This window comes from Rhinolophus sinicus, linkage group LG07 (genome assembly GCF_036562045.2).
Source record: "Rhinolophus sinicus isolate RSC01 linkage group LG07, ASM3656204v1, whole genome shotgun sequence".
Lineage (NCBI taxonomy): Eukaryota > Metazoa > Chordata > Mammalia > Chiroptera > Rhinolophidae > Rhinolophus > Rhinolophus sinicus.
Genome location: NC_133757.1, coordinates 47,266,486 through 47,287,803, shown reverse-complemented (window position 1 = coordinate 47,287,803; position 21,318 = coordinate 47,266,486). Strand labels below are relative to the sequence as shown.

General features: G+C 46.9%; 1 protein-coding gene across 2 annotated transcripts in view; it reads right to left on the bottom strand.

Annotated features, from left to right (window-relative positions):
- Positions 1-21,318, bottom strand: part of TSPAN15 (tetraspanin 15) — an 84,168-nt gene that overhangs the window by 51,469 nt on the left and 11,381 nt on the right. The window contains exon 1 of one of the 2 annotated variants that reach the window (XM_019731722.2): positions 820-1,046. The exons of the other annotated variant lie outside the window; for it this stretch is intronic. Coding sequence (XP_019587281.2) covers positions 820-915 — 96 coding nt within the window. The 5' untranslated portion in view covers positions 916-1,046. Of the gene's footprint in view, positions 1-819; positions 1,047-21,318 lie in introns of those variants that run through there. 2 annotated transcript variants of the gene reach the window in all.

The window sequence follows — 21,318 nt, the reverse complement described above, 5'->3', positions numbered from 1 at the left end:
TACTCTCCACAACCATCCTGAAAGCTGACTATAATTCCTGTCTCTATTTGCATACGGGAAAATGATGCCTGAGAGAACGGAAGTAACTTCCCCGAGATCACTCAGCTAGAAAGTGGCAGCGGCAGGATTCGAAGGCTGGTTCGCGTCTAACTACTACCATCCTGTCCGGTGACAAGACAGAAGAGGCGGTAAAGCCTCGTGCGCACGGAAATAGTTCCTGAGCACCTAGGAGCAGCCGGAGACCTCTCTAGATGTCGTCTGGCAGAATCCTCCCACCCACCCCCCAACAAGGCACGTGCATCCTCCTGGTACATCCTCCTTCCCACCAAGAGAAAACCGAGAGCAGCGGGGGGGCATCTTGCTCAGGGGCATCAGCAAGTAAATAGTGGGGACCGGACTGGGAGTCCAGGGCCCCAAAGCCAGATCACGTCTGCTCCACAGGTTGACAGGGAAGCAAACTCAGTGATACTTGACAGGCGGAGTGGGCACGGCGGATGCGGGAACCACCGTCTACAGAACCAGCCGACGCGCTGCGGCGGCGGAGGATCGGACCGCTAGTGCACGCAGGTGAGCGAGGTGGTGCTCCTCGGTGGTAGCGAACCAATGCTAACAATCCCGACCCCGCGGCTGAAATTCAAGCTGAGCTCGGCCGCCAGAATTTCCCGGCTCCCAGGGACAATGGGACGAGGAGCCAGGCGTGCCCCCCACTCCGCACGCCCTCCCAGGAGCAGCCAAGTCTGGACCCAACCCCGTGATCGACGTGGGGGTGGTCGAGGGAGTGTCCCCTGCCCCCATCCCTGGGCCCTACTGGTCACTTACCCAGAACACTGTGGAGTAAATGACGAGCGAGAACTTGAGCCAGAGGTAGGAAAAGCGCGCGCAGTAGCGCACCTGCTCCGAGTCCCCGCGGGGCATCCTGTGCACACCCGGTGCAGGGCTCCCGGGCTCCCGGGCTAGGTCCCTGACTGCGAGTAGCCCCACCTGCGGCTGCCTGCCGGGCTGCCCGCCCCGCCACCAGCGCTCGCTCGGGGACTGACACTGGTGAGCCGCAATCACAGCCAAGGCCCGGACCAGCCAGCCCCAGTGGCCAATGGGCGCCAGGCAGCGGCCCAGCCTCTGGGAGGGGGCGGGATGAGGGCGGGGCTATGACCCAGGACCCAAAGGAGGATTAGCGAGGAGAGGGGGCAAGGGATTCGCCTAGGACGTCGCGTGCAACTCTGGAAATGCCTGTACTAACGGGGCCTGATAGAGTGTGTAGAGAGGAGCGTTAGGGAGAGAGCGAGCGTGCTAATCCGGGGTACATAGAAATGCATACTTTCCACTGTTGTCAAGAAGTAAAACTATAGGAGAAGGGCAGAAACTAACAGCTAAGGTGTTTAAAGTGTGCAAGACGTGAATGAAATAAGGAAGTGGAGTTGCTCAGCCTGAAAGAGGCGGAGTGCCACATTTGAGAAGGTGCAGCAGACCAGGGTGGGGTGAAGGGGCCCCATGGACCGAGTTTCCATTTGTAACAAATCCCCTTTCCCCAGTCAGTCTCTGGAAATCCCCTTCTCAGCGGCCAGGTGAGATCCCAGCGCGGCCCCAGCAGCATCCTCGTCTGGGAAGCCCTTCTCCCTGCCCATCGTCAGGCCAGGTTGGCAGCCCCCTTCCTTGCACACACTGAGCCCAGGTCTGACCTGACCTGGCCTCTTCCCACCAGGCTTTCCTCTGCTTGGTGCCAGACATGGCTGTGAGTCGTCTCCCATAGCTACATGGCCCCAGCTTGACTCATGCGGTTTCCTTGCCTCCCAGGCCTAGCTCAGCTGGGTTTTGGGAACCAATCTGTTTGCGGCTTTCAGTAATTAAATGTGTGGCCCAGAGGTCATGAGCTCAAGGCAGTGCTGGGTGGGGTCCCTGGTGGTGACTGCAGGGATGGCACCCTTGTCCAAGTCCCCTGTTGTGGACGCAGGACAAGCCTCCTGTACACACAGACGCCTGGAGAGGGACAGGCACACTGCCGGCCCAGCCCCCAGGGCTCTGCCCTAGAAGGAAACGAGTAAGGTTGGGACTGGGGAGGGAGCAATGTCCTAGCCAGAGGAGTTACAAGGAAGTCTGTTTCCTGGTACAAAAGGAGCAGGTCCTGCAAAGGCTGTCACGTTGGGTAGGGACATGGAGCCAGGGACTGCTGCAGGTTACCTTTATATAAGTAACTAAGGTCGTAGAAGACATCCTATCACAGTGGTAAAAGTTGTCTCTCCTGCCCTTCGAGGAGGAGGAAACTAACTCCTTACCCCTTTTTGGGGGGACTAGCTTCTCTCACCCAGCTCTGCAGATCTAGTCGTACACCCACTTTCTGAGGTGCTGGTCTTCACCCCCTCAGAGGGCTAGTCCAGCACCTTGCCCTCTGAAGGGTTAGTCTGTCTCCCTGTCCCTGGGGGTTAGCCTTCTAGCTTGCACCCAAACACACATACACACACACACACACACACACACACACACACACACCCCCTGTAAGATGCTCTGGGGGATGAGGCTGAGATAACCCTGAAGAGGGAGCCTGGAGCTCTTTGGGGTTGGCACAGCCTTCCCTGGGCTCCTGGGCTCCTTCATTGTCCCTCCCCACCCCCACACTGACCCCCAAGTGCTGAGGGCTGACCCTCAGCCACATTTGCAAACACTCAGAACTTTTCAACTCTTCCATCCTTTTGCCAGGAGCTCTGGGCTGGGGGGCAGCAGGTCTGGTGCTAAGCCTGGTTTTGCTGTTACCTTTTTGTGAGACTTAGAATATATGGCATAGACAGTGTGACATCCAAGTGTGAGTGCGACCCTCGCTGCAGATTAGAACCACCTGGTGAGCTTTAAATGTGTCCTGACAGCCAAGCCCCAACCCAGTCAAGTCAGAATCTCCACCTACAGGGACCTAGCAATCAGCATTGTCTTAAAGGTCCCAGGTACTTTCTACCGTGTAGCCAAGACGGAGCATCACTGGTCTAGAGGTAGTCATGAGCGTGAGGTGGTCATCTGGCATTTTATCAGAATGGCCACACTGCAGGGATCCCTGGGGGTATGTCGATAAATGGAGGGGGACCCTGTTACCAATTTCCATAGTGTAATAGTCCACTATATCAGATTTCAAGTTACCAATTCGAAGTCGAAGAACCTGGAAGTTAAGCAGAAACTATACAATCACACACAATCAACTCAGCAGCCTCTGCAGCGCTCCAAGTCTCAATCTACCCTGGAAGTTTTACTGATTGGCATACAGAATGCCATAGTGAATGCATCAGTAAAATTCATGGCTTATTAATTAACATAACAGGTATTAGAAATGAGCTTTCCTGTGGTGAAATTAGTAGTATTCAAGGTATGTACATTGGCTAAAACGGTTTATCCCACTTAGGGATGATGTCTCAGGCTGGATCCTTGAGGGGGCCCTGTCCCGAGCTATTCTGGTTGCCTGATATGTCCACCAGTCTACATGAATCCTGCCTCTAGAATGTCATATCTTCCCTGTGTGGACCCTTCAGGCAAGCTGGTAGAACATCTACAAGGACAGAGAGCTGGGCCTTCACTGCCTACAGAACAGATGGTATGAACTGGTTTTGGGGCTACTTGCTATTAAATGTTTATGAGATATTTGTATGCGTGACAGAATTTGTTCTGAGATTTGTTGTCATGATAACCTGGCATGGAGCTTGTAGGGGGAAATAACTCTCACTTTTAGTGGCTACTACTGTTTACGGGAAAAAACCTCAGGATTGTGCATGACCAACTGGACTTGCATAAGTTTGCGTTCGTGCCGCTGGACAAGTGACTCTGTCTGTGCTTCTGTTTCCCCATCTGTGAAACCATAAGGTTGGACTATTTCTCTTCCAGCTCTAACAATCTTAGCTATAGTCCTCACAGTCAGGTCAGCAAATGTACGTACACTGAGCTTCTCCTGTGAGTCAGGCCCTGCCCCAGACTGCACACAGCTATAAACAAGATAGACATGAGCTCGTATTCTCTTCTGTTCAGGAGTGGAGGAATGTGGGAACATGCAACATGTATGAACACAAATACATGACAAGGGTACTTTCGGGTACTGACACGTGCTAAAGATCTGGGAGAAGGGCTTCCAAGTGGAAGAAACAGGAAGTGCAAAGGCCATTAGAGAGGAAAACGCTTGGAGAGGTCCGTGGGACTCATGCAAGGGATTGGGGGAGAGTAGAAGGGGGTGAGGTCAGTGACATAAATGGAAGAAGCCTCGTAGCTTTGGCAAACAGTGTAGATTTATGTACTTCCAGTGTCAGTAAAGATCACTGGTAGTTTTTAAGCAGATACAGAATCTAACTTACGCTTCAGAGTACTGCTGCATGGAAGATGGACAGTGGTTAGGAAGCCATTGCGGCAGTCCCAGAGCAAGGAGGCTATGGCTTGGACTAGGGACACAGCACTGTGAATGGTGACAAGAGGTTGCACTGGGGATGTATTTTGGAGATAGAGCCAACAGGGCTTACTGATAAATTGGGTGTGGAATGTGAGGAAAAGAGAAATCAAGGATGACCCCACATGTTTTCACCTTGAGCAACTGGGTAGATGTTGCCGTCATTTACAAAGGTGAGGAAGGTCAGGAAGAGGGGGGGTGAGAGGAGGCTGGGTCTAAAATCAGTTACTTTGTTTGGCCATTTGAGTTTTGGAGAGATCTTTTCAAATTCCAAGTGGAGTCGACCAGGGAACTCAGAGGGGAGGTTTAGGTTGAATGATATACGTTTGAGAGGCATCAGATCAATTTAAACCATGAGCCTATGTGAGATCATATAGGGAGAAAATGTAGGAAGAGAAGAGAGACAAAGACAGACCCTGGGGCCCTCCAACATTGAGAGGAAGAGGGACTGGCAAAGAAAACAGAGAAGGTACAGCTAGTGAGGTGGAAGGAAAATGAGGTCAGTGAGGTGTCGGGAATGCAAGGAAAAGAAAGGGCTTCAAGAAGTTAAAAGACACGTGCAACAGGATTTAGTGCCCTGGGAACTCCCCTTAATACTCCAAGGTTTCAACTATGTCCTGAGAAGTCAAGTGGGAGCAGAACAGAGAACTATCAGCTTTGCAAGATGTGGGTCATTGGTAACTTTGATAAGAGTTCTTTCAATGATGCAACGGAGACAAAGCCAATTGGAATGGATGGAGGCGAGAAAGGACGGGGAAGAAATGGAGGAGGAAGGCACAGATAACACAGGAAGTATACACTCCCAGGCAGGTATAGAAAACCATTCACACAGCAGGGAGTGCATGTGTGGAATTCTTCCCAACCCACCAAACAGCCTCTCAGGCCAAATATGCAAGAGTTAGCCTCTATGTGGGAGAATTTAAATGGCCAGGAATTCTTTGCAGCTTCTCCATTGTTAAAGAACAAAATTCAACCAAGTAAATTTGAAGATCAAATTGGCTTTATTAAGCAATTCACGAATGGGGTAGCATCCAATCTACCGACTAGAAGGGAGCTTTAAGGAGTTGCAGAAAATGAAGTTGCATGAAAAGAGGGTGGGACTGAGAAGGTAAAAGAGCGGATTACTTCTGGCAAGGACAACTTCCCTGAAGGGAAAGCAAGGGGTCTTAATCAATTAATTAGATTATCTCACTAGTCTGGCTCGGGGAATTTCAGATTGATTGGTTTAAAATTCCACCCCAAGAGGTAGAATGTATTTCCGCACCTCTTGAATCTAGGCGGGCCCTCTGACTTGCTTTCACCAATAGAATGTGACAGAAGTGAGGTTGTTTGAGTCCTAAGTCCAGGAATCAAGCGGCCTTGCAGCTCCTGCTTTGTGCCCTCTTAGAACGCTGCAGCCATGAGAACAAATCTGAGCTAGTCTGCTGGACAGACCACACCATGTAGAACTAAGGTTCCTGGCTGACAGCCACTGACTACCAGACATGAGTGAAACCATCTTAGAACATCCAACGCATCACCCCCACAGCTGACTGTATCTACATGAATGAGTCCAGGCACGACTAGCTGAGCCCAGCCCAAACGTGCCAACCTAAAGAATCATGAACTAATACAGGATCATTGTTTTAAGGCACTAAATTCTGGGGTGGTGCATTCTTAGGGGGCGGAATGAACTCAAATATCTATCCCCTTCTTTTCTCACCTTCCTCCAGTTCTTCTCCCAAAGTGCTGCACTTTAGAGTCTATACACCAGGGGTGCCAAAAAAATGTACACAGGTGGACACTTTGGTCAGCGTTGCTCCAGCAGTAGTTCGCCGTAATCAGAAGTGTCTGGACGCTGATGGTAACCACTTTGAGCACCTCTTGTAATTGCGGAAGTCAAACATGACTTGTATTCATCTTTTATCGGTATATATTGAATATCACAATTTTCAATACAGTTTTCCTTTCTTAAAATGTGTATACATGTTTTTGGCACCCTCTGTATTTATCCTTAAGAAGAGACTTAAGTTGTCCTTCAGGTTTTCCGTGACTCCTTTCCGGTGCCATCTCCTGGCTCAGATTTTAGACCACTTCTCCTTGGTCCCTTCTCGTTTTAAGTCTCAATGATCTCCATTTATTCTCTGCCAGTTATTCATACAGCATCAGGCACTGAGCTGTGGACTTTCACATCATTACCTCTTAATTCCTCACAACCCGTGCAATTTGATGTGATGAATCCCACTTTGCAAATGAGGAAATTGGAGTTCCGAATGGTACCTGACTTTTCTCCATCAGGAAGTTCAAGTGCTCTGGGACCCAGCAAACAATGTGCCTTCTACTCTCGTGCACTTGGGATTCCAGCCACACCCAGAATGAAATGACTTCACTATGTGATTTAAAAAGCAACTAGGAACAATACGTGCAGCTCAGATATTGATTTCAATACTGGTTAGAGTTGAAATTTTACATGGAGTTGTTGTAGGTTACGGCAAGATAATAGTTCCATCAGATTTTAAGTGTTTTGTAGAACAGGATCTATCAAGCCTGGAAAAGCTACAGGACTTCTTCATAGCCTTTAATGTGAGAATGGAGACTGTGTATCTCTGGGGGGTAGGGGGAAGGATACTCAGCCCTTCTCAGCTATATTTGACCACACAACTCTATTCTCCCCAGACACTAGCTATTAACAAATCAAAGAACTAGTATCTGTCAGAATGTTCTTTGGGAAACCCATGGGACTGGTTCCTAATTCTTGTGGAGTTAAAAGTGACCTCCTCAAAGTTATGTGCTGTGTACTTAAAAGGAAAATAAAAAACAACAGAGATTATTTCTGCTTTGTGCTTGACTTTGCAACATTACAGAATTTTCTCTGCTATGATTGTCAGATAACCAGCTCTGTCTGTGATCACACGTCTTAGGGCCCCCTGCAGGGGGTGAGGGATACACACTGGTGACTTTGGGGTCCAAAAGGATTCTGAACAACAGCCCCCAAAGAAAGCCAAATGCTCATTGCTCAGAGCAGCCTGGGTCACTGCAGCGGTTTTTCATTTTGCAAATCCCCTGAAGAGCCTCCATTAAAAGGCTCAAGCCTTCTGACCCCTCTCCCCACCCCCCATCACTGCCTCCAGAAAGGCGAACTGCCCCAGACCCCTCTCCTTGCATCCCATGGTCTCTCTCCTACCCTTGTCAGCTGGACACTCCTCCTTACACCACCACCCACCCGGACTGTTTCCGGGGCCTTCAAAGCCTCAGGGGACTTCCTGACTCCTTCCAGACAAACGGGACCAAATCACCTGTCCTAGAGGCCCACAGTGCTCTGCCCTCCCCACCCCCTCCTTCTTGAGACATGATCCTGGACCAGCTGGGCAAATATTTCCTCCCACCGAGGTCATCCTAGGCCTTCCTTCCTACTGTCCCCTGCTGCAAGGTTGCTCCTGACCAGCTGATGGAGCAGACGTCCTTAGGAGGCGCTGTGGGTATGTACAGGGTAGGGAGTTGGGGAAGAGATATGTTAATAACCTAACTGACCAGTCATAGGAAACTATTACTAAATGATGGCACAGCCATGCCATGGTACCCTGTGCAGCCATTGAAAGTGACGTGGAAAGGCATTAAGTATCGTGGAGACTAATCTTTATATACTGAGGTTCTGTCTATTTGGGGATGGGGGCGGGGCCTATATCATGTTCTTCTAGTTCTGAGACTTCAATAAGGCTTTCTGGGCCTTCATCCCCAGTGATGGGTGGGGGAACAGAGGAATGGTGTCATAGGAGCGTAAAACCTATGAAGGAACTGTTGTTGTTCTTCAGAAGGGGGCATCTGTGGAGTCCTGGGGAGACTGGCCCCCACCAGAGCCCAGAGGACCAGGCTGGAAGGTCCCAGACCTGGCAAGGGGGTGCGTCCTACAGGGAATGGTCAGTCCAGCCTGGGGTCTCAGGGCTGGGAGTGAGGTGAGGAGCTGGCAGAGCCCACTAGGGTTCTATCTACTGTGCTCATGAGCCTTTGGGGGAGGGGCAGGCTATGAATGCACACTGCCTCTGGGTGATGAATGGACGCATGAGTTAGGGGCAGCCCAGGGGGGTCATTCGGTATTGGGGTACTGGGATCCAAGTGAGGAGGGGCTATGTGAACCAGAAGGCCTATTTCATGACATGGTTGGGATGAATGGAGCAGGACACCCAATGGTAAGTTCAACATGATCATAGATTTTCCCCAAAATCTATGTGTAGGGTGTGAGGTCTCACCTCTATGAAACAGGGGCTCTGTTTGAGAAGAAGGTAGGAGGCGGTTCTCCTGAAATGGGAAACCAGCAGATGTGCAGTCCTTTCCTGACAACTTGGTTTCCCAGCCTGAGACTGAGGTGTGTCTTCACAGCCTTTGGGACACTTTCATTCCTCAGCAAGTGACAGGCTCCTGTGGCTACAAGCTCCTGAAGATGGTATGCGGCTTGGCCCATTCAGCACATCACCTGCAGCATTCCCAGAAACACTGACCGCAAAGGTGAGCCTTGGCTCCAGCCAGGCCCTTGCCTCACACTAACTGGGAGAGAATCCTCACCATTATCCTCCCCTAGGACACTGACGGTGCGTGGGCCTTCTCCCTTCCCAATCTCTCACCTCCGCATCTCTTAGGGGGAAAAAACAGATGCCACTGCAAGAAGTGTTTCCTTTCTCTTGTCCATTCTTTCTAGGATGATCCACCATCCTGGTTTGCCCACAAGTGAGGGTGGTTGGTGTCATATGGTACGTTCAGTTTTAAAACTGGGACAGTCCCTAGAAACTATAAGTTTGAGGTTTCCTGGGATGCAGGACATTTGGTGCTGAAACCAGAAAAGTCCCATACAAAACCAGGACACCTTGGTCACCCTACTTCTCTCCAGCCTTTTTACCATCTCACTGATATTTAGAGGGGAGCAGCCAGTAGTGAGAGGGCCTCAGGCCTGTGCTGTCCGAGGAGAAGTGAGAGAAGTGGGAAGGGAGGACTCAGGGGATAGAACCGGTGTCTTCAGCTCTCTGAAGACTGTCAAGGGGGAGAGGAAGAAACATGCCAACAGGTTCCCTTGCGATACAAGTGGGGCCAAGGGGACATGTTGAGGGCGAGGTGAGCTCCCTGAGGCAGCACTGGGTTGTGAAAAACACTTGATTTTGTCATGATACGGGAGGGAGGGTCACATGCCAGCCCTACCACATGCAAGCCAACTCCGAATGAGGACACTGGGAACACTACTTACCCTCCCAGGACACCAGTGCCACCTGTGAAACGGGACCCTTCAAGGGAACCAAATGAAATTATCAAGCACTGTATCTAGAACAAAGCAGGTACTAAAACACTGTGAGTTAAATCTGCCAAGAGCGGACACACCTCTGTCCAGCCCAGCGGGGGATGCAGGGAGTAAGGCAACAGCCTGGAAACTACCAGGACCACTTCCCTCTGCTCACAGCCCAGCTCTGGCCCTGCGCCTGGCATCCACCCTCCTAAGACATTTGTCCTCCAGCTGACTTTCTCCTTCAAAACTTTTTGCAGCCACCTATCCGTGCTGTGGGGCAGGTTGGGAGGGGTTTGTATGCCCAGTTATGAACAAGAAGAGAGAGAGGTTAGGGTCTTTGCCCCCGGCTACCCAGAGCATTAGCAGTGAGCCAGGACTGACAGTGTGACTTAAGGAGTACCAGGACTGGGAGGACCCTTGGACATCATTATGTCCACCCTCATGAACGGACCTCTTCCTACAGTTGTATATTTACATTTCGTGCCTTCGTCGACATGGGTACTATATTGCACAACAAAAAGGTGTTTGGTTTTTTTAAAGAAAAACGTTCTCTTATTTTAATTTGCATTTTTCTGATGATTAGTGAGATCAAGTATATTTTTATAGGCTGATTATCCATTTGCCATTCTATACATGTCCTGTTTTTACCCTTTGCACATTTTCCAGTAAGTTACAGCTTAAGTGGGCAACGCCAAAAGCTGACAGGCTGAGAAAATGCCATCCCCACCTCTTCTCCCATAGGGAAGAGGCCCTTCTAGCCGGGGAGATGCCAGGCTGTTTCCACAGAGCTTTGACAGAAGAAGGGTCATGGACCAGCCGCCAGCAGGGGTTGGCTTTATTGGGGTTCAGCCGGGCATCCTGGGAAAGCAGCCTGGGAATACTGACTGATGGGGTGTTGGGCCGGACCTGTGTGTGACTCCCTGGGAGTGGCCGGGTGCCCAGGTATCACCTGCTAGCAGTAGCTCCACCTGTCACTCCGGAGGGTAGGGCAGCTGCTTCCAGCAGGGTGGGTGCCGCTGGGGGAGGGGAGCCTCAGGGCAGTCTGAGGGTGCCAAGAATGGGGGCTGAGGAACACAAGTCGGCGCTGGACTTGATCCTATCGCTATTGAGGAAGGGATGGAAGGTTTTTAACACTCAGAAAACACCCATAGTTTATGCCAGGAAAGTTTACCAGCCACAGAGTCCTGCCATGTGCTAACTGCTAAGGGACAACCCAGCAGCCCTTAAAGGTGGACTTCACAGTTTACAAACCACATTCACCCACATATTGGAGCACTCACCAGTCCTAGATTTACTTGGATATGGTCCCCACTGGCTTGTGGGCACCATGAGGCACAGACCACCTTACCACATGATATCTCGGTGCCTGGTGGGGTGCCGGGTACATGCCTGGTGGGGTGCCGGGTACATGTATCTGCCCATGAAACATGGACGCCACAAGTCAGCTGTCCCCTTGGCCATGTGGACTGACGCAGCCTGTTTCAGACTGCAGAGTTCTGGCCTTCCTCAGGCTCCCACCAGAAGTCCAGTCCCCTGGGGCACGTGAAGAAAAACTTGTGGGGTCAGAAGGTGGGTCAGTTCTTTTCTCTCGACTTTCGGACTCCTTTCTCCTACTTCCTATATTCTCCCTCAGGCATTTCAACTTCCTCTTTCCTGTTTACTGAGCAATTCAGCTCTGCAGCAGCACCTACTTTCTGTCTTGCAAAGCCAACAACAGGCCTTCCATTAGCAAAATACAAAATACTTCCATTTTGTTACAAACGTGTTGAGTGAAGTGTGTTTTTTTCTCTCCCATGAGTCATCAGAACAGCTTTGTGTGGGAAACAACACAGGAAGGCTTCTTCTGGTTTACTTATGAGGAAACTTAGGCTCAGAGTGCGTGCCCAGAGTCATACAGCCCTTCAGGATCCATGTAGGTACTGGAACCTGAGGCTAGTTTCCACTTCCCACTCTGCCTCATTAAGCTTCCCTCCAAACACTAGAGCAATGCTTTCTTAGCATCCCAGGAAATAGCCGTGAGTATTAATTTTACAATGACTGCAGAGAAATCAGGCTAGTCTGAACTTCTGAGGGTCAAGTAGGGGGCTGGGGAAAGAGCACTGTGAGTTTAGGCTACTATTAAGTAGTTAATCTAGGGCTATCTGATAATTAAAGTCAACTGGGGATGGAGGACATCATAGAAGGTATTCTTTCTTTTTTTTTTTTTAAGATTTTATTGGGGAACGGGAACAGGACTTTATTGGGGAACAGTGTGTACTTCCAGGCCTTTTTTCCAAGTCAAGTTGTTGTCCTTTCAATCTTAGTTGTGGAGGGTGCCATTCAGCTTCAAGTTGTTGTCCTTTCAGTCTTAGTTGTGGAGGGCGCAGCTCAGCTCCAGGTCCAGTTGCCGTTTTCTAGTTGCAGGGGGCGCAGCCCACCATCCCTTGCGGGAGTCAAACCGGCAACCCTGTGGTTGAGAAGACACGCTCCAACCAACTGAGCCATCCGGGAGCTCAGCAGCAGCTCAGCTCAAGGTGCTGTGTTCAATCTTAGTTGCAGGGGGCACTGCCCACCATCCCTTGTGGGACTCGAGGAGTTGAACTGGCAACCTTGTGGTTGAGAGCCCACTGGCCCATGTGGGAATCGAACCGGCCGCCTTCGGAGTTAGGAGCATGGAGTTCCAACCGCCTGAGCCACCGGGCCAGCCCCAGTAGGTATTCTTTTAGTAAAGAATCTAAGTCTCTAATTTTACTCTCTTCTGAAGCCAAAGCAGTTACCCCCAGTACATCCTCTAATTCAGCATTGCTCATACACTTTTTTTTAAACTTTTTATTTATTTTAAGTGTGTTTTTCCAGGACCCATCAGCTCCAAGTCAAGTAGTTGTTTCAATCTAGTTGTGGAGGGCACAGCTCACAGTGGTCCATGTGGGGATAGAACCCGCAACCTTGTTGTTAAGAGCACCGTGTTCTAACCTACTGAGCTAACTGGCTGCCCCGCTCATACACTTTTTAATATTACCCAGAAATGTGTTCTACATTATAGCCCAATGTACATACAAAACACACAACTGAGCAAAAGTTCCATGAAATAAACTCACCCTTACCACATGGTGCATTCTTACATTTTCTATACTATCCCTTTTGATTTAACACTAGTCATAACCCATTGTCTGAAATCACTAATCTAATTCAAACTACTGATAAAATACCTCAGAGAAGCTCTACTAGACCTGTTTTACCCAACAGGTAAGTCACACCTGGATTTCTGACACTTGTTTGTACAATACCCAGGTTTTAAGCAAAAGCAAAAGCTTTATAAATTTGGCTCAAGTGAATCCTGAAATTTCCTTGATTGAGCATTGCACATTCCTTACTCCCTCCCCTGCCAGTTGACTCACCTTCTGGGTAACATAACCAGGGAGCTTGGAGGGAGTACCTGAGGCTGCAGAGAGCCTCTCCAACTCCAAGGGAAAAGGCAGTTTTGGGGCTCCTCTCTCATGAGCTACAGCTGAAGGACCAGTGATGGGAGAGAAGACACATCCTCCTTTTGAGATCAGGTAGAAGGGAATTGCTGGTTCCCAGAAGTGACCCTACCCGTGGAACCCTAACTCTTCTCAAGGATGGGCTGCTTCTTCCTACAGGCTGTGGGTGGTCTTTGAGGAGCCTGCCCCACCCAGCTGACAATTGTGGACCTGCACTGGTAGACTGATGGATACAGCTGGCCAGTGAGCATCTGGGGACACCTAGGATAGAGAGAGGTGAAGGAGTGACTATTTGCCAGATCCTTTCCTTGCCAAAGGCTCAGGAGAGCAGAGGTTGCTGTGTCTTCTGCCATTTAGGGGTATGGCCTTGCTCTAGAAATACAGACAGCCTGAGGACCAAAGGGAAAAAACCGTGCACAAGAATAATCAGACCTGATTCAAAGGACTCTGCATCACAAGGGAGGAAGTCCTAGTTGAACACACAAAGTAACTAGCAGGAAAGACAGGCGAGGATGTCAAATAAAGAAAAAATGGTTATGGGAACCCCAAAGAAGATGTAGTTGGAGCACATGCAAAAAAAGATTCCTGCAGACTAAAGAGTACGACTTCCAAATAATAACCGTGCAATAGAGATCAATGCTGAGGATTCAATCAGTAGTCTGGAAAATAAAGTGAGAGACATAGCTCACAATACAGAACAAAACACAAAGAGATGCAAAGCAAAAGCAAAAGGTAAGAGATGTGGGAGTCAGATCCAAAATGGGGAAATGTGGCCAAGTCCGCTGGCTGACTATCTCACCCCCATTCCCAACCTCCTTCTTCCTTCTCTGACTCCACTATGGAGACTAGACACATAAAATATACGTATTACCAGCTTCCCTTGCTATATGACATGGTTCTGCACCATGACATAAGCATCCAGAAAGATTACTTTTTTCTGATATAGAGTATACATATGCAATTGATACAGTGCTTTTCTCTCCATTCTTCCTGCCCTGGATGCAACTACGGTGCCTGGAGCTGCAGCAGCGTCCTGCGACCACAAGGGAGAGGCCAAGACAATCCAAGAGCTGCCAACACAGCTCCCGGCGTTGTTGAACAACTGAACCAAAGCCAACAACTTGCCTACCCATGGCCATGTTGTTAAGTGAGAAAACCAAGCCCCTATTAATTTAAGTCATTCTTGACTCAAATTTTCTGCTTCTTAACACCTGAAGACATTTCTAAGTAATATGAAAAAGAATGATTAAAGAAATGATGGACAAAAAGTTCCCTGTGAAGAAAAACTTGTGTTTTCAAATTGGAAGGACTCACCGAGTACCATATTTAAAACTCATGCTCTTTTCTACACATGGTGGAAATTGGTAAAATCCTGAATTTCAAAGAGAAAAAGCTATGGTCTTCCAGCAGAAAGAGCAGGTTACTTAAAAGAATTTTAGACAAAGATTAGATTTTTCACTTTTAGCTCTTGCATATGGAAGACAGGGTAATAACATCAATAGATTATTGAGAGAAAATAACCATAATCTAAGAATCTGTATCAAGCCAAGATATCATTCACTTGAAAGACAAAAGAAAAATATTTTTGGACTTGCAAGTTCTCAAAGAGAATACATGTACTTATCCAGGAACCTATCATACTTGAGTAGAATATTCCAGCAAGTACTCTAACCAAATGGCAATTTAAATCAAAACAGAAATCTTAAGATGAGGGAGAAAGAACATAGTGGTGAGCGACAGATATAGTTAAATGTAAACAGACGATGGTAACATGACTGGGTGATTTTTTTTAAATAAATTTTTAAGTGAGAACTTTTGGAATAGAAGATCCACACTTAAAAATAGCTCAGGACTCAAAAAGTTAAATGATCTCAGCAAAACCCAAGAGCTTGGGTAGCTAGAAGAAGAGAATGGAGAAGACAAAGCTTGCTAGAAGTTTTACTTATCCTATAAAAGAGAGGATAAGTAAAACGTCTTATTAGAGGGGATGTAGATATTTAATCTTTATGTATTGATACAGAACTAAAGGTTTAATTATGGCTATTAGACATACCATAACAAGTATGCTAGAATTTGACCAAGAAGCAAAAAGAAAGAAAAAAAAGAAAGAGAAAAGAACTATACTACACAAAACAAAGTGTAAGTATAAAATGTGATGGAAGGAATAAAAGTATTTCAGTTACAATGTCAGAGGTGAGTGGGTTCACACTCCCATCCAAAAAACAGTTTGTCACTTGCATTTTAAAAACATCTAGCTACTGTATATATTGTTAATGTGAAACATACCAAAAAAAAAAAAGAAAAGGAAAAACTGAAAATAAAGAAATGGGTTAGGAGATACCAGGCAAAAACAAACAAAAAGAAATCAAGAGTCAGAGCATTGAAAGCAATGTGACATACAGGCCCCCAAGCATGAAACAGCATGAAGTAGTATATTATGGAACTTTAACATCTGTGGAAAAGTGACAAACCTTTATGCACCAAACACCATAGCAGCAGAGTACATAAAATAAAAATTCTTAAACCTACAAATTTAGTAAAATGATATAGTTGGACGTTTCAAAATACTTTTTCAAAACTTGGTAGATCAAGTGAGCTAATAATATGACATATAATAATTTAGTAATATAATCAATAACTTCAATTTAATAGATATGCTTAGAATTTTTGGTATCATAAATACAGAATATACATTCTTTTCATATGTCCCTGGAAAGTTTGGCAAAATTAGTCAGATACTTGGCCCCAGTGGAAACTAATAAAAAGCAGAGATTTCATAAGCAACATATGCTGATCACAGCTGAATAAACCAGAAATCAACAAGAAAAAAACTGACCACCCCCAAAAATTCCTTCAACTCTTTGAAAATTATGAAACACTCTTCTAAGATAACTGCAAGATCAATGAGAGAACTGCAATTAAAATAACAGATTTTCTAGAAAGTAATGAAGTAAAGAATACATCTAAACCTATGAGTTATAGTGAAGCTGTACTCAAAGAAAACTTTATAGTTTTAAATTTGTTTTTTATTTAAAATGGGAGACTGAAAATGTATGACTCCCTTCAATTGAAGAAATTAGGAAAAAAATCAGCCAAATATATCACCTCATTCAAAAAAAGTGAGAGGATAATAACTTGAACTTACAAATCAAGAAATAGTAATGTTATCATGTTAAGACATATGAACATAAATTCCAGACAAACAGCTAAAAGCATTGAAATCAGTTGCCTCTGGGAGACAGGAATTTGGTGAGGGAAGTATTACAGGGGACCACTTTTTATTGTTTTAAGTTTTATGGTATTAGTTGGCTTCTTAAACTATATAAATGTATTACTTTGATGAAATTAAGTTTAAAAAATTTTTAAGAGTAAAAGGAAAGTGGATCTGGGCACTTTGACCCATCCTGATAAAGTGAAAAGAATATGTATAGTCAGTTAGGGCTGAGTTTGAATTTTGCCTCTACTGCTTATTTGTAATAGGATTTTGGGTGATGCATTTACCCTTTAGGTCTGTGTTTCTTCCTTTGTAAAATGGGGCATTGACTTGTACGACCAGTAAAGGAGGGACAAGGCTGGGCTCCAGCCTCCTGACACAGACCAGTCTCCACTCCCACCCCCTTCCCTGGCACAGGCAGGACCCCAGCCACAGACACTTGCAGATTAACTCGGCCCACCTACTCCCTGGTGTCACTTCCTAGTTAAAATGGTCTGAGTTTCATTTTTCCATAAACCATAAGCATTTGGGGTATTTTCCATAGTCTCAAGGTCCTTGGGCAGATGTTAGCCCCAGCTCGGGAATTTCAAGCACAAACAGGTAAAATAAAATGACATCTTTTAGAACAGATGTCTTACATCTACAGTCACATTTGAAGAGAAAATGTATTTCTTAGGCTTTGATCACTGTAAACAGACAAATTGCAAAAATAAAAACCCGGGGCAAAATTCAAAACCGTAAGAAGAATAAAATTTACCTCTCATCTTGTTGTAAAAGGTAAGTTCCATTCATGTTTCCACACAACATAGAGCACAGTCTTTTCTCTCAGTGGGAAAGGGGTGGCGTAAGGGGGGAAGGCAGACGTTTAAAAAAGCAAGAACTATAGAGGGGGTAAGTGTGGAGAGGGGGAGGAGCCGTTGCTTGGCTCTGCCTGTTCCAGGAAGCAGGCAGCAAGGTCAGAGGCCTGCCAGGTGAAGTGGAAGTTGCCCAGGTGAAAGGGTGTGGACGCGGGTCCCAGAACAAGGGGAGAGTAGTTCCTAAACTTGGCAGCAAGCTGGAACCACCTGGGATCTTTAAAAAGGCCTGGTTCCCACCCCTACACATTCTGACTAATTGGTCTGGGGTGTGACGTGGCATCAGGAGTTTTCAAAGCTCCCCAGGGGATGAGGATGGGTAGCCCAGTGCAGGAAACACCAGCCTCCACCAGCGCTGCAGGCAAGAGCCTGTGGCTCCATAAATTGAATTGAGGATTGGAGGAGGACAAACAGTGGGAATGGAGAGAAATAGAAGTTAATATTTAGAATGTAGAATGGATAGACGTAGGTGACAGTGGGGAGGGAGTGAGGAAAATGCTGATGGATACCCAGGTTTCAAGCTTGGGAAACTGGGTGGATGTGGTCTATTTTCTGAGATGCTGAGCACAGCAGGAGAAAGGAGTGTGCATGGCAAGACCTGTTGATTAGAGACGATGCATGCTGATTACAAGGAAGGTTGGCTCAATAAGTAGTAGCCCTGGCTGTGTCATCAGCATCATCTAATTGAGAGGCTACTTAAGCTCTTGTGGTCACAGGATTAAAGCAGTGAGATCGCCCTCTACTGTTATTATGTGTGCATTACATGCACTCAGAGGGCAGTGTGACACCAGAGGCCGATGGGGAGGGGCCCAGGTAAGAACAGGAGATGGAGGTGGGAGATGAGAGATGAGTAAGACATGGTCTCCTACTAATGCTCGGGCCAGGATCTCCCAGTTGAACCCCATTCTCAGCCCAACTGTAAGGGTCTCCTTTGGATGAGCTGCTGTCTCTGAAAAGTGCTTACATCACGGAGGAAGCCTGAGCAGAGGAAAGGGCGCTGGATGGGGAGTCTGGAGGCCCAAACTCCAGGCACAGCTCTATGAGTCCTGGCTGGCTGACTTGTAGTGAGTGCCTCACCTGGGCATCAGTGTCAAGACGAGGTATCTCTGGAGGGCTAAGACTGTGTCTGTGATAATGGCCGCAAGAGCGGGCAAGACTGACATTCTCTGCCCTCCAGAAAAGAGACAAGGGGCAGCTCTCATGTTTCCAGAAGGGCCTGCCGAGTGCCCTGGGAGGCTTCTGGGCAGAGATGGCATTCTATCTGGCCCTAGAAGGATTAATAAATAGTGGCTGTGGCAAGACACCTCACCTTTGGGTCATTCAGGGGAAACTTGTCATCACAGAGAAGCCCTGTGGTAAGAGGGAAAGGGTGTGGGGGTGTGGAGTCAGACTAAGCTTCAACTGTTGGCTTCCCCAACTGTGTGACCTTGGACAAGTTATTTAACCTTTCTGAGCTTATATTCCCATCTGAGAAACGGGGCGATAATAAATTAACAACAGCAAACAATTAGTGCTCTGTGCCAGATACTGTTCTAAACAGTTTGCATGTATAACTAATTTCATCCTCACAACAATCCTGTGAGGTAATACAACTCACCCCACTTTACAGACAAGGAAAATGAGGCACAAAGAGGTTATGTAACTTGTTCAATCAGCAGGCACACGGCCGGCGCTCAGTAAATAGTAACTACTGTTGTGACCACAGAAATGACAGTCCCTGGGTTGTACTGAAACAGGTGAGCTCACTGGCAGAGCTCAGTCTCCTGGGAGGGCCAGAGTCAAAGAGAGAATTTCAGGAAAGTGACATTTTCCAGCCAGCATCGAGCACACTCCATGATCGTTGGTTGGTGACCACATCATGATGTCCTATGGTCACTGGCTTCCCAAATGGGACCATGTGTGCAAGGAGGGGCAAGGACTCTTAGAACTGGCTGTTCCCACCAGCCTCAGTGAGTGCCACAGTAACAAAACGCAGCTCAGTTTTGAAGAAGGAAGACATTTCCTCTCTCAACTTCCCATGCAGCTAACGGTGATCTTGTGTCATCATCTGGCCAATAAGATGTAAGGGACATCTGCTGGGGGGTCCTGGGAAAGACTTTCCTCCCTGACGAAAGAGACAGGCCTGGAAGGAGAGTTCTTTTCCTTCCTGCTCCCTTCCTGGGATGGGAATGTTATCATGTAAGTATATGATATTTGGAGCTGTGAGAGCCATGAGGGGGAAGGCCATGAAAAAATAAAAATTCTCACAGAAATTTCAGTATCGTTGAGCTGTTTAGCATGGAATCACCTACTTCCAGACTTCTGGTCACGTGAGAAAAATAAGCACCTATTTAAGTCACTGTGACTTACAGCAAAAAGTATTCCTAATATTATACCCCAAGTTGTTTCAGTGTGTTCATTCACTTACCCAATCATTCATTTATTAATCAGCAAATATCACTGAGCATATACTATGTGTCAATCATGGTGGAGGGAAGGGAGAATATGGCCATAACCAAGACATACATAATTCCTGGCCTTGTGGATTTCTTAGCTTGGTAGGGAAAACACACTTTGAACAGATCTGGGTGTTAACAAGAAGGAAAGTGCATGAATGCTACTGGAGTATGGAACCAAGATAATTAACCTGGGTAAGCATCGAGGAATTCTTGAGGGCTAGTATATCATTTAGCATTACTAGAGAGACCTCAAAAGACAAGAGAGCAGTTTGGCTTTTTGTTGTTGTTTTTCCTTTTCATGGAACAGCCCTGGGCTCTGCCATCCATAACACGTAGCTTCCCTCTCTGGATTCAGGATGGGAACTCTCCCTTCCCAGCCAGTAGGAAGAAGGGAGTAGAAGTGAGGTGCAATCAGCTTCCTCTTTAAAGACAGACTTTGAAGATAGATAGATAGATAGATAGATAGATAGATAGATAGATAGATATGATAGATAGATATAGATATTATATACAGAGGGTGCCAAAATATATATACACATTTTAAGAAAGGAAAACTGTATTAAAATTGTAATACGCAATATATACCAATAACAAAAGCTGAATACAAATCACGTTTGACTTCTGCAATTACAAGAGATGCTCAAAGTGTAACTTTAATACAGTTTTTTCCTTTCTTAAAATGCATATACATTTTTTGGCACCCTCTGTATATTATAGATATATTCCTGCCCACATCCCTTTGGCCAGATCTTAATCGTGTGACCACATCTAGCTTGGAAGGCAGGCTTGGAAATACAGTCGTTAGTGGGGCAGCCAGGTGACAGCTAAACACTGGAGGTTCTATTGCTAAAAGGAAAAAGGGTAAAGTGGTCCTGAGAGTCAGATAGCAGTCACACCTGGTAAAGGAGTAGGCTACTTCCCTCTTAACCCTGAGAGCAGTGGGGAGTCATTAAAGGGTTTGAAGCAGGAAGTGCATGGTCAGATTTGTGCTTTGAAAAGGTCACTGTGGCAGAGGCGGAGGTTGGGGCAGAGGAGACCCATATTATACAGGGGCTTGTATGGAAGCTGTTACAGGAAATCTAACAATAATCGTGACCTGAACTCGGTGGAAATAGACAAAAGGGATTATGGATCCAGGCACATTTTTGGCTGAGTGAAACATTTTTTATAACAAGGTATGATGAGGACTAGGTAGGATTCCAACATGATTTGAAGGCATATAACACCTTTATTCATCCCCATTTTCCATCGGTCAGGGGGTCTTCAGAATCTCCCAGCTTCATGATGTCATTTTAATGGAACTAAACTTGAGTAAACTGAGTTCATATCGTGAGGGCCAGTTCCTTGTAATTTCCAGTAGAACCAAACCTGCAACAGGTGAGGCTGTGCTCCCCTACTATGAAGTGGGTGGGGGAAACACACTTTGCAAATGATTTCAGGTGGACCACCCCAGGGTCAAGGTCCACGTTCAAGAAAGCCATGTGGCCCAAAGAGCACATTTCAGTGTGTCCTCAAGGAACTGGCATTGGAGGGGACATTCCAGGCTCTCCCATCACCCTCCACTCTCCCTTTCCAGCCTTATCTCTGGAGCAGGAGATGGATATTCCGATCATTTTAAATGGAAACTTAGATTTAGTCTTTCCTGCCTTGCTTTGCCACACTTGAAGGATGGGACGCCAATTTTTTTTTTCACTTCCG